The sequence below is a fragment of the Numenius arquata genome, chromosome 15 (assembly GCF_964106895.1).
Source record: "Numenius arquata chromosome 15, bNumArq3.hap1.1, whole genome shotgun sequence".
Classification (NCBI taxonomy): Eukaryota; Metazoa; Chordata; class Aves; order Charadriiformes; family Scolopacidae; genus Numenius; species Numenius arquata.
In genome coordinates, this window is record NC_133590.1 from 12,580,417 (window position 1) to 12,593,470 (window position 13,054).

Consider the following 13,054-nt stretch of genomic DNA (forward strand, 5'->3'; position numbering starts at 1 on the left):
GGATCAGGGCGAGGGGGAGGGATTTATTCTTTCGGCTTAAGTAAATGATGCCCCTTGCTCCTAGGTACAATTCCATGTTCAGTTTTGAATTGATCTTTCACTCCCGTGTTCCCTAAGGCAATGAAAACATGCCCGGGGTTCCCAGGGGAGGTGAGGGAGACATCAAGGTTAAGCTATTCCATCACCTACAAACCTAGGTATGGAAACTGAGGTCCACACAGTGGAAAAAATATTAAAAATAACAACTTCTTCTCTGCAGCTAATGCACCCACATCATCTCCATTTTTTTCTCTCTTATCTTTAATGGGTGAGGAGAGAGATCATACAAACGCTCATAGCTTATGTGCACTGCAATCAAACAGTGCAATAAAATGACCTCACTGGGCGTGTGTCACTGTATGGCAGGGTGAGACCTTTCACCTTGTGGGGAGAACCAGCTCTGCTGATTACTTGGAGAAAACATTCAACAGATGGGCCCTTCTTAATCTTCTGCCACACAATAAATGTATAGCCAGATAACAGCAGTCACTGCGGATTGCACGGCCGTTAGCTCTGCGCAGAGTAGTCTCATAGAAGTAGAAACGAAAAGCCATTCCTTGAGGAACTGGTGGTTTTTCCAGTATTTTTGTCCCTTTTTCCCCATGTTGTTGCCTGTTAGATGTGTCTCCCCTCTCCCCACGCTTAACTAAGACAGTTTGGAATGGTTAAAATGCATGCATGCTGTGAGCATGGTGGCTGTCAGGTAAGACCGGGGACATATTTTCCAGAGTAATGAGCATTTAAATCACTGTGACGCGTGTCTGATGGCTTTGTCTGGCGGTCTGAAAGCAGGTTATCAGCTTCTCAGTGCATGTACTGCATGGCTTTGAAACCTCAGTGGCACCAATTGTCTTTCTTCTTTGCTTCATACTCTTTGCTTCTTTATTGACATGAAACAAATAAACGTTTCCGTTGTTGGCAGCATCGGTAATGAAGGCATCGGTAGCTACCGTGCTGAAGATTTATCCCATCCAAATTCAAGCGTGGTGTCATCAGAGGTGACGGGACAGACCGCTATCTTGCGAGATCAAGGAGGACGAGCAGACTGTAATTTCCTAAAGCAGGCTGCAGGAGTGAGCGAGAGGCGTCTGCCCATCTCAGTGCCTTTGGCGCACTCTGCCAAACGAGGTGCCACAGCAGGTCCTACAGGCAGCGAGGACGAGTTCCCGACCTCAGATTGCACCGAAGCAGTGCCATCACCAGTGAATGACAAAGAAGAGGGAATAGCACACGCCGAATCTGTGGACAGAGGCCCACGATGTGACGATATCGCTGCCATTTCTATGAAAAACAGCGAGAATGATCCCAGAAGCCCCAGCCTGGAGCCCAGCCCCCCCGCAGCAATTACAGAAATGCAAGGGGCCACACAAATGAGTCTGAGTGAATTAGGCTCGCTCTGGCAGAGCGAGCAGCTGGGTGCCAGGAGGGAACCACGTGTCAGCACGTTGCCCCAGGGCAAAGAAGCAGGAGATTATTTTACTGCTCAGGAGGCCAAGCAGGAGCGAGGAGTTTTGGAAGTAGGTCAGCCCCAACAAGGTAGACAGAACACAGATGGTGGAGAGGGTCTGCTAATGAAAAAGGAAACCTTAATCCTAAATTATCCAGCAACAGGAGGCTCAGACGGTGAAAAATTTGGAGCAATTGTGAATGCTCAGGGCTTCACTGAGATGAGTGAAGTCTGTAATCTACAGATGGGGGCTGTAGCAACAGCTAAAGGGGATGAGGCAAATCTATCTGGAAGCAAAGGGGAGCAATCAGAAGCCTGTACTTTAATGTCAGAGACGCTTTCGAACTCTCCAAATCTCCTCCTGCTACCAAAGGCTGAAGAGCCTTCAAGGGAACATCTGCCTGGAAGTGACTCTCAAGATCCAGTGAGGAGTGAAGCAGTGAAAACAGCCTCTGAAAAAAACCAACCCATTTTTCAAAGAGACCTTCAAAAGGAGGATGAGCTTGTTAGTGCCGAGCATTTCAGTGTGCCTTTATCATTTAAGCGAGAGGAAGAACAAAAATCAGCTGTCATGACTGAAAGCCCAAAAGATGACGCCAGAAGCAATGAAATTATAAAAGCTGATGATGTGTCTAGAGAAAGCATCACGCTTTCTGAAACAGAAAGCGTTATCAATCCCACCAAGGAAAATTCCCTGGTAGATAAAAGAGTATTACTGGAAGAATATGCATTAAGTACTTCTCTGAGCAGATCCTCAGAGCTGAATCAAAAAGATAGCGATGCGAATCTAACAGGAGAAAAAACTGAAATCAGAACAGAGGAGGCAGAAGCGACAGAAAGCAGTGAATTACCTGAGGGGTCGAGCGGGGCAGAAATACAACTAGTGCACTCTGTTAGTGGCCACCAGCAGGACACGGAAAACACCCACTTGGGACCCAATCCCAAAGAATTAAGTCTTTATGAAAAGACTTCAACGAGTGACCTGAGGGAAGAAGCTGGGCGAGATCCTCTGAATTTAGACAGTAACTTTATGTTGCCCGAGGACAAGTCACAGTCTTTTGGTTGTAAACCTGAACAACAAATGAGTAAAGAGAAAGCAGCTGCCACCAGTGACCTGGAGTATGAGCCTGTGATTTCACCCCGGTTTCCAAGGGAAGCATACCAACTGAGTTTTGATTGCTTTAACGCCGAGGCAGAAGGCAAAACTTGTGGCCAACCGGGCTGTACCGGGACTGAAAAGGTTTGTTTAGTCGGTGCACACAGTTCACCGCTCCTCCACTCTGAGAACAATAATATTAAGCAGAGTGAGCAGAATGAATCCTGGGAAAAGGCTTTTGCTAGAGAAACTGTGTTAGAATCTGAATGTGAAACTGAGAGTCAAGAAAAGCCTGAGAGCTCTAGCGAGTCAGAAGAAAGTACAAAAATGTCCAAATCCAAACTCGAGCTCCAGGGCTTAAATGAGTTGGCAGGGACTGGACAAACTGAGGAGGCTTCCCGGGTTTCGGAAGCCAAAGAAGAGATCGGTCAGATCACTGAAGAGCCTCGCAGGGATCCACAGCAAGGACCTGCAGCTTCACAAAGCAGTGCTGTGGATGCTAAAGAAAATGAGGGTTTTCACCAGCGGAAGCACCAAACTGCGGTGAAAAGTTTTGTGGAGGACACAGGTTTGGCACTGAGAAGTGAATGCAAATCGGCTGCGCTGGTGCAAGCTCAGCAGGAGCAAGTGGCTGCAGAAAGTCACCAAAATACGCAGATGGCTTGTTCAGAAACCTCCCAGGCTGTAGTCGGTACTTCAGGACTCGCTCCTCGGCAAGTTCACGTGGAGGAAGGGGGTGACAACCACATCAGCTGTCCCCCTGAGAGTGACACGTGTGGCTCTCCAGAGGCCATGGAGTGCAGTATCAGAGAATTGCAGGAAAATACAGGTGTTCCAACCACTCTTCCCCAAGCAGAGCAAACGGAGGAGTCAGTGTCTGTTGCTGGTGACTTGATTTCAAATACAGGACTTGAACAGCAGAAACAGCAAAGTCTGACAACTGTCACAGGAGCAGAGGATCAGGAACACAAAGAAAGGGCTCTAAAACATGACCGGCCACTGCACCTAAATAATCACAGCAACATACCAGAAATACCTCTAAACATTTCAAACAACCTTAATGAAGAAACTTCTGTGCCAGGTCCAGCACTGATCCAATGTGGCTCCGACACAGCGGAAGAGGAGGCCGTGGATAAAAGCGGTGCCGTGGTGTCAGAGGACACGTGCAGCGGCAAACGCGGGCAAAACAATTCTGATGTGTCCATGCTTAATTTGCGAGATCGCGAGGAGCAAAACAAAACTGATCTCGAGGCAGAGGAAAAGTGCCGCAGTAAGCACATCTCAGACAGGCCCGAGCAGGATAATAATTCTTTGATCTGGGCCAGTCAGCATGAAGCAGCATGTCGTACCGATGCGTTTCCTAAAGAATCTGACAAGGACGAACAGCCAGGCCGCGTATGCGGGATAAAGGATAATGCTGGTGAAAGCCGTGCTGCTGCTATAAACGCTCTTCCAGGGGGACAGGATTCAGCGAGTGCCACTAACATATCACAGGCTTTGCCAAGCGATACAGAAATAGCACATGCTTCTGATAATTCTGAGAAAAACGATCCTCAAATATCTCAGGCAGAAACTGCAGGGGAAATGCCATTAATGGCAAAAACATCAAAAAAGATTGAAGGTCTGACTGCTAATGGGGAAATCATCCGGAAAGATGGAAATGTGGAGATAAGTTGTGAGGACAGTGCTTCTGCCACAGAAACAAGCGATAGGAAAAGTGATAGAAGTCCAGGGGCACAAGGATCTCCTTCACCGTTACAGGAACACGGGGAAGTGATTCCCACCGATAACTCATATAAATCCAGCCGCATTCAAAAGACACCAGAGGAGCCTGGTTATTGTCAAGAAAAATTTACAGCCCTCTCTACAGGGACCTCTGTGCTCAACCATCCCAGCCAGCAGCCTGGAAACAGTACGGACAACGGTGCTGGGGGGCAATTACTACTTAATGAGCTGGAAGCTGTAGCCTGCCCAGATGCCTTAGAAAGTAACTCTAATTTGCAGATTGGTGCAGGTTCTCAGGTGTCTGCACGCTCAGGTCCTTCACCCAGGGTAGGCACAGGTAAACCAGCAAATTCAGAAAACAGCTCCGCGGGGAATACCTGTGTGAATGAAAAAGATGTTCCCAGCCACAGTTTTCAGGGTGATGGAGACAGAAGTTCAGCCCCACCACAGGCTTTAAATGCGGGGCAGAGCACGGGAAACTCACCACAGTTCAATTCTGAGAAGCTGAAGAAAGAGGTATCTGCAATTAAATCCAAAGAAACAAAAAGTGAGGTAAACTTCAAAGAGCAGCAAAGTGACAGTTCAGCAGAGTCTCTTTTAGCTCTCCCTACTCTAGAAGGGAAGCTGCTGAGCCTTTCATCTGCTGGTAAACAAGAGGGCTGTAATGAGGAAATTGCAACCGATAGCTGCGTAGATGACAAGTACGGTAAGATCTTAGAGAAATCTGGGAATTCAGAAAAAATGGAAGAGCTTTTAAAAGAGACTACTAACGTAACCAGGGCAGGGATCAGCATTTCTGAGCAGTCTGCAGAGAACTCTGGAAGGGAGCATGAGGCTCTGACTTGCAGCTCCCTGGACATTGGCTCCAGCCTCCCAGATTTCAGGGAGCATATCAGCCAGATATTTAGGAAATCTGTCCACAGCACCCTGAGTGCTGAGTTACCCCAGCTTTTGTCGGAAAACCATGCAGGCTTCAAGCAGGGTCCGGTGGCCAAGGACCTGGCAGAACTGTGCAGGGCTGAGAACTTTTCAGAATCAAACCAGGAGGGCAAAGGAGCTCCCGAGGGCACCTCAGAAGCAGAGGGCCGAGCGTCATCTTTAGCTACCGAGACTTCCTGCAAAGCTGCCAAAGGCAAATCTCTGCAAGAAGAAAACACAGTGGCAGAGCTGCCACCAGCAAGTCTCCAGGACGCTGAGAAAAGGAGGCAGCCCGCTAGCTGTTTAGAAGTGGTCCCAAGGTTGGATGGCGCTACACCTGCTGAACACGCTCCGGAAAATCTGCAAAAACCAGAAAAAAACACTGAGCATCCAGAGAGCGGTGAGATGGAAAGGGAGGCAGGCATGTGCACTGGTGGCATTGATCCTGAATCGCTAATAAGCTTAGAGATAAAGCAGCGAGGACCGGCTTCATTTGATGGGGCAGCAGCTGAGAACTTCCCTGCGTATTCTGACAAGGAGCAACAACCCGCTGTAGCTGTTATCTCCACAGGCGATGTGCAGAAGAGCGACTTAGAAGGTGCTGCTACCGCAGAAGGAAACAACTTAATTACAGAGTGTGATGCAGAACCAGTTTCAGCTGAAGAGGATGTGAGTCTTCCTACTGAACGGTGCCAGGATCCTAAGCCAAATGAACAGAAGAAAAGGGAGTACGGGGATCCAGACGCTGCCAAGAGCTTCTCTGACATGGCAGCTTCAGCGTTTGTCCTGGGAGGATCTTACAATCATGAAAAATTGCCAGACAATTTTAATGTGTCACCTGGGGGAAATCAGGAGACACACGTTCGCGGTGATTTTATGTATGGCATTGAGTCTCAGAATGATATGCAGAGGATACAGGATGATCCAGTAAATAGGAACTGCTTGGAAACATTGGAAAATCCACAAGATGCCCAAGAAGAAAAGAAAGTGACTGTGCATGGGTTAATAGATTACTTAAAAGACGAAGTAAGCCAGGGTGATTGCTTGCAAACTGACTCTGAGCTAGAATGTAGCAATGTGACCCAGGGAGATGTAAAAGAGAGCAGTGACACAGTGTTAAGCACAGCAAAAACAGGTAACGAAAAAACTGGTGACATCCCTGAAACAGGTACTGCAAGGATGTTACTCACCGGTGATGGTGACTTAGCTGTAAACACAAGCACCGAAGAGCAGGAGACAGACCGGTACAAAAACCACTCTCCTGTGATGGAGCAGGGTGAGAATTCTGCATGTACAGGTCTCCCTGTTGCTGAGACTCAGCCGAGCAAGCTGGATTCGGAACAAGAAAGCTCACTTGAGGATGCCAAAAGCAAGCTATCCCCGCTTGCATTAACTGAGCCTGAGAACCTTGACCTCCAGGAACTTCAAGCCGGGGCTGCGGCAGGATTACCTACTGAAAGGTATTTACTTTAAATTACTATGAAACGGTTGTCAGGACCCTGGGGCTTGACAGGGATACAATTTCCGAGGCGGAGACCCATTGTCTGGGCGGTTTGGGAGGATGTGGCACTTACTCTCCTCTTAAATTTCTATTACTTTTCTGTTGCTTCTAAATAAGGACTATGTGGAAGAAAACGGAAATAATTTGTAAGGGCAGAGGGGTCCTAAAAGCTGAGGAGCACAATTCTTACCTGTTCCATCTGCCAGTCCAGATTTCTGCCCTTACCTTTACGGATTTGCTTACGCTTCCCGGCGTTCACATCTCGTAGCCCAAAGCCAGGCAGACAAACAGCACTTCCTGGCCTTAAGTTAGTGGGCTTTTGCCGAAGTTTTGGTGACCCAGCTAAATGAGACCCGCAGCGTTCACTCGGTGGATTGCAGTATTTAAAAACCAGCCTACGGTGTAACCCAATTACTCACCCTGTGAGTTGTCTCGGCCTCCCTCTTATCCTCCCGGAGAATATAATTGTATTGACAGTGCCTTTGATCACTGCGTTATTCCGTGTTTCTAATGACACGGAGTTGTTTCAGATGCGAGTTCTTCTTAGCTGGGATTTGTGGAGCCAGAGTTGTTGGTTTTTTTTCATTTTCCAAACCCAGCAGCAACTGCTTTAATAAAGTTAAGACTTTTTTTTGGGCGAGTTTCTATTTTGCTCTCTGAATTCTCAGTTGGATGTGCAGTTAATTCAAAAGACCGATAATCTCAGAACAGGTGCTTTCCCTTTGTCTACTCACGTCTCTGCTTCCTCTGTAACCTCAGCTAATTTCTTGCACCTTGTCCCTCTCCTTCCTGGTCTGGAGGTGGCAGTTAAAGCTGTCACTGCCAAGGCCAGAGGTGACAACAAAAGGCTACAGAGAAAAACTGAACCAGTTCAGTTTACATCAATGAATGGTCTGCAGAGATGGAATCTTTCTAAGTGTTACCAAAAAAATTAGGGGATACTAACTGAATAAGGGAGGAAAAGGTGTCAGTGCCACATTCGTTAAAGGTTAAAATGATAAGACCACATTGTAAGTGAAAATACCTGAAATGTTTCTGTTGTGAAGATGTGGGGGAGTTCTTCCTGACGTACGTCAGTCTGGGACGGAGGCTGGGGATGATCTGACTGTGTGAGCAAAACGTTCGTTAGAAGATTATTAGAAGTGCTGGAAGTCTAAACAGCTCTGTGACTTTCTCTTTCAGGATCTGTCTATAAAATGACAAGGAAATTAGACCCTGTTCTTTCTCTCTAGCTCCTTTCCTTCCTTTTTGTTTGCTTTTTTATGATGGGAAGCTTCACAGCGGGTAGATTCGAAATGACCAAACCAATTGCTGGCATGGCCGGGTTCAGAAGCCTTAGGGGACGCTGGGGCAGTAAGCGCATGTGTTTACGCATGTGTTTCGTATCAGGGCGGGTATCATACTTTAAATAAATACCTGTGGCAAGCAGGGCAGGGCTCTTGAAACAGCTGCTGGCAATTCGTGGAGTAGTTGCTTAATACTCGCATATGCTTTAAGAATTCGTTATCACCTGTTTCTCCAGCAGGAGGGTTGGTGTCACCAGGCAGCTGCTCCCCTTGGGCTGCAGCTGTAAGGGGTGTCACGCACACGGACCCACTGACGGGAGAGAATCCCTGCAGAGCCCTGCGCGGTTGCGACGTCGTAGACTTAAACACTGGGGACTCTCAGAGGTAGAGAGGAGCCTCTGCTTTCGATCAGGCTCCTTCCGTAGAGGAATATGCATTTATAATAAGAACGGGAAGTAGAAAGCTTTAGTTGCTGCTCTGTCTCCAGTGGGTCCAACACCAGTCCAGTTTTCCTCTGAGCTTAAAAATGATTTTATATAGTTGAATTTCAAGCTGTATTCCATACCCTAAGTATTCCGGTCACAACACTTGTTGCTGCAGAGTGGTTTCCAGTTGTTTATTTCCCTCGAATCATTACAGAGGATAAGCTATTACAGCCGTGCAAAAAAGGTGCACGTTTCTGACAGCTGACGGTGGGGATTTGGGCTGATGGAAAGAACTTCAGGGAGAAAGAATCCTCCCCAGCTCTCAAAATAAGTAGTAGCAAGAAGTATATTATATTTAGGAGAAGGAAATGGCATGTTCTGAATTATTTCAGCATTGTTTTCTCTCCACTCCACTGCTTCAGTACAACTCCATCTCTTACAACATCTCTTGTGTTGAAACCCCCCCGGACTGTGGGTGAGGGGGCAAAGTTGTGTGATCTGACTCTTAAATCCCTGTTAGGAGTTTCTCTGTAGAGGAAATAGAGGAAATTCTTTCCTTCGTGGCTATGGCACTGGGAGGAGGGTGGGCTCCAAGAACTGCCTGCAGTGACTCCTGCCCCCACCTCCTTTAGGAGCGGGACAGTGGACAAGTAATAAGAAGAGCCTTTGTGTCCGGAGGCAATAGTACAGCACCAGTTACTTCCCTTCAAATCTTCAGTAAAAACAGTAATTATTTTGGGGAAGGAGGTTGTGGGTGAAGCATTAGCCCCACTTCCTTGTGGAAGTACAGCCGTGCTATTAGCAGAGGTAGGGAAGGGCTGGATTTTGGCAAACCTGCCTGTCAGCACTGAAAAGGAGTAAAAAATAACCCTTTCTTTGATGGTTTTGACCTTTCTGTCTCTCTACCGAACCTGCGACTGAAAACCTGTGTTTGTGATGGCCACGTCTCAACATCAAAATGATCCTTCCCACTTAATCTTGGGCATCGAGCCACTCCATTTTGCTGTCTGAGTCTTACTTGGAAGGGAAAATCAGGATTTTAATGTATACACCCACACGTCTTCATTCTGTTATGGAGAAAGCAGGTTCCTGTATGTACAGGGAGTCCTTATACCTTATGCCACAGAAATGCTCCTGTTTGCATGGGCTGTGGCAGACGTTGAACAGAGCATGGAATAAAATTGTAAATGATGGCAAAATTCTAGGGATGTTTAGGGAGGTTTTTGATAACTTCCTGTAATTCAGCTGGCTGCTACGTGCAAACTGCCGCTGTCTCTTGGAAAAACTGCCAGGGGAGCTTTTTGAAGTAGAGACTGTGAAGTCATTCCCAGATGTGCATCTGCAAGGTAGGGAGAACAGATTGTGTCATTCGCTGATTTGTTGGTTTGGCAAAATGTTCAGCTGGTTCGCAGGCCTTCGGGTGCTCCAGGGTCGCGGAGATGTTCCCAGGCTCGGCTCGGGGCTGGGTGTGCTGGTGAGGGAAGAGTGTGAGGAGCCATGAGCGTGGTGCAAGTGATGGCACTCATTCTGCAGGAAGGTGAGGTTCTCCTGCACCCCTCAACAGGAGCAGAATGGGCTGTGCTGCCTCCAGTGCCAGCAATATGCACAGTGCCTTCAACCTGCCTCAGTGCAGGAGGGCACCATGCAGGCTTGGTGCTCCCAGAGCTTCTGGTGCAACTGCAGATTGAGTTGTTGTCTTCTGGAGCTCATGCTGAAGAAGCAATCCTCATTCTAGCCTGTCTATGCAGATCAAGAGACAAGAGGCAGTGATTTCATAGCTCTACTCCTGCAGGTGCTCATTCATTCCCTGTGGTGCCTGAACCTTCCTTCCTGGATACCTTGACGTGCTCCTTGCTATACGAGTGGCACATAAAGCTGGCCCTAAAGGGCGAGCAGGCCGTGACACTCACTTCGGGGACAAACGTTTCCTAACAGTTCTGACTGTTGCTGCCATTGCTTTTACAGAATGGAGGGTTCTGCCGCGTTGACTCACATCGCTTACTTACACATCTAACCAATATTGTTACCGAGGAAGTACATTGCAGCAGTTGGCATCAAGGGCTATGAAGATGATGAGAGGACTAGAACATCTCTCTTACAAGGAAAGGCTGAGGAACTTGGGTCTTTTCAGTCTAGAGAAGAGAAGGCTGAGGGGGGATCTGGTCAACGCCTATAAATACTTAAAGGGTGGGTGTCAAGAGGACAGTCAGTCCTCTTGTCAGTCTTTTTTCAGTGGTGCCCAGTGACAGGACAAGAGGTAATGGGCACAAACTTGAACATAGGAAGTTCCTTCTAAACATGAGGAGGAACTTCTTTCCTGTGAGGGTGGCAGAGCCCTGGAACAGGCTGCCCAGACAGATGGTGGAGTCTCCATCTCTGGAGACATTCAAAACCCACCTGGACATGTTCCTGTGCAACCTGCTCTGGGTGACCCTGTTCTGGCAGGGGGTTGGACTAGATGATCTCCAGAGGCCTCTTCCAACCCCATAGCATTCTGTGATTCTGTGATCAGCAAAGATACTTGAAAATACTTTATGTCCTATGTAGAGGTCAGACAAGTACTCTAAAGGTGATCCAGACATACTTTTGGATTTGCTTCATGCTTTGTTCTTGCCATCAAAAAGTTCAATAAGTCACAAAAGAATGTTCACTCCTTAGTAAATACTGACTTGGTCTTTTTTTTGTCTGCATAACAAATACAGTATTAAATATTTTAACAGTCTTGCTGGATGAGGTATGGAATGTAGAACTGCTTTTCAGATCAGTCAAGTGGGTTTTGAGCACTCAGGCTTTGTGTCTGGTTTAGCATCTGAAAACAAGAGTTTGGAGTTAAAAGGAAACTTATCAAAAGAGTGATTATGCAGCTCTCTATTTCCCTTTTTTTTTTTTTAACTTCAGAACTAACTCAGGTGTGCAGCATCTCGGGATCACAAAACAAAGGGAAAAACAGCTGAAGGTGATTTACACCTCAATAAAATGCACAGAATGAATTAGGGTATTTGCTTCTCCTGCCCTTCTCTCTTTGCATCTGAATTCTTTCTCTTTATTTCCCTCTGTCTTACTGTCCTTGTTACCCTCAGTGGGTGCAACTTTCAGTGCAGTTGTGCTTTTGGAGATGCAAACAGCTCAGCCTGCAGTCCTTAACTAAATTAACTGGATGGGGAGTTCTGTGGGAATTTTGTCCTTGTGAAGTCTGTGATAATTTAATTTTGGTATTTTTCTGTTCATGGAAGAGTAAAATTAAGATAATTTCACCCTTACCCAAGGGACATCTCATGTGCTTTCTAAGAAGTGAAAGGCAGCTTTGCCGTCTACTCTAATGGATGCCATTGACTGAACTGACTGCAATTTTTGGCAGCGTCTAAGTCAGTGTAAAGTATTTATAAAATGCTGATTTGATAGCATGCCCTGTTGTACTCGAAGCACATATCAATGGAAAATTAGGTGTGTGATAGTGTGCTGGTTGTTTTTTTATTTATTTTCATATGCCTTTGCTGCACAAAAGTACAGAAGTAAATCGTCTCTGGTCCTGCCAAATTGCTGGTACTTCTTGGTGTATGGAAAACATTCTGTAACACTCTTGAGAACCTCAGCCGCATATTCATAAGGTAGGTATTGACACGGATGGATGATACATGAGCTGCTTTTTTCACACATCCTTCTACATTTCTCAAGGAATTACATTTATTCAATCAAATGTCGGTATTTGCTAAAGAAATTCAGCAAGGACACTGATACTTTGACCAATGTCTGGACAGGCAGTTCAGCATCAATTTTTGTCTTCTTTTCTCATTAAGTTAAAAGTTACTTTCAGATTACTCTTTTTTTTTTTTTTTTTCCCCTGATTAGCTTTCCCCAGATGTATTTTACAACCTTGCTTCTTCCAAGCAAGCTGCCTATTTTCCCCAAATTGTTTTCGCATATCCTACAGATCCCCATAATTTCTCTATTCCAACTCTGCATCCTCTTGGCTTCTTGCAAAATGAAATACTGCGGAGCTGGTTCCACTGTCGCTGTTTCTAATAGAATATGCAAAGCAGGATTAGCCCCAGCTTTGAACCCTGCCGAGGGCAGCTCTAAGAGCAGCAATTACAGACACAGGCATATTCTCCATGACTTGGATGTGGCTTCCTTCCAGTTTTTCCACGTTTTGGCATGCTTGCATTGTACTCTGCTTCTCAACAGAGACTCCTCTGGAGACATCTCTGAAGAACCAGAACTCCATCGTACTTGCCTCTTCTTTTACTTTTTGTTTTTGCTCCTGCTGTCTTTTATGTTGATGTCCTTGAAGCCTGTCTTATTAATATTGTTCCAGGTATATGGAAGCTCAGATGTGTATTGCTGATAGGAAGTTGGGCTTAATTGGATATTACTATTCCTTGACATTTGGGTACTCTGGAAAAGTCAAAAATTGTTACAGGGATCTGTTTGTGCTCTGTTCATCCACACTCCCCTTGACTAGTACCTGACAGGTTAAGTCTTACAGAGGAGTCTCTCTGGCCTATAGGAATCTCTGCATCTCAATCTGCAGTAAAGTGTAGAAATGTTAATTGCTCCAATCAAAGGCTTAATTGTTCTGGATTCTAAGATCCCTGTGAAGTGCTGAGTGCCACCACT

At 46.3% G+C, this 13,054-nt stretch overlaps 1 protein-coding gene across 1 annotated transcript in view; it reads left to right on the forward strand.

Moving 5' to 3' along the window:
* TACC2 (transforming acidic coiled-coil containing protein 2) overlaps positions 1-13,054 on the forward strand; it is a 128,877-nt gene that overhangs the window by 22,497 nt on the left and 93,326 nt on the right. The window contains exon 4 of the mRNA XM_074158964.1: positions 962-6,685. Within this exon, the coding sequence (XP_074015065.1) occupies positions 962-6,685 (5,724 nt within the window). The remainder of the gene's footprint in view (positions 1-961; positions 6,686-13,054) is intronic.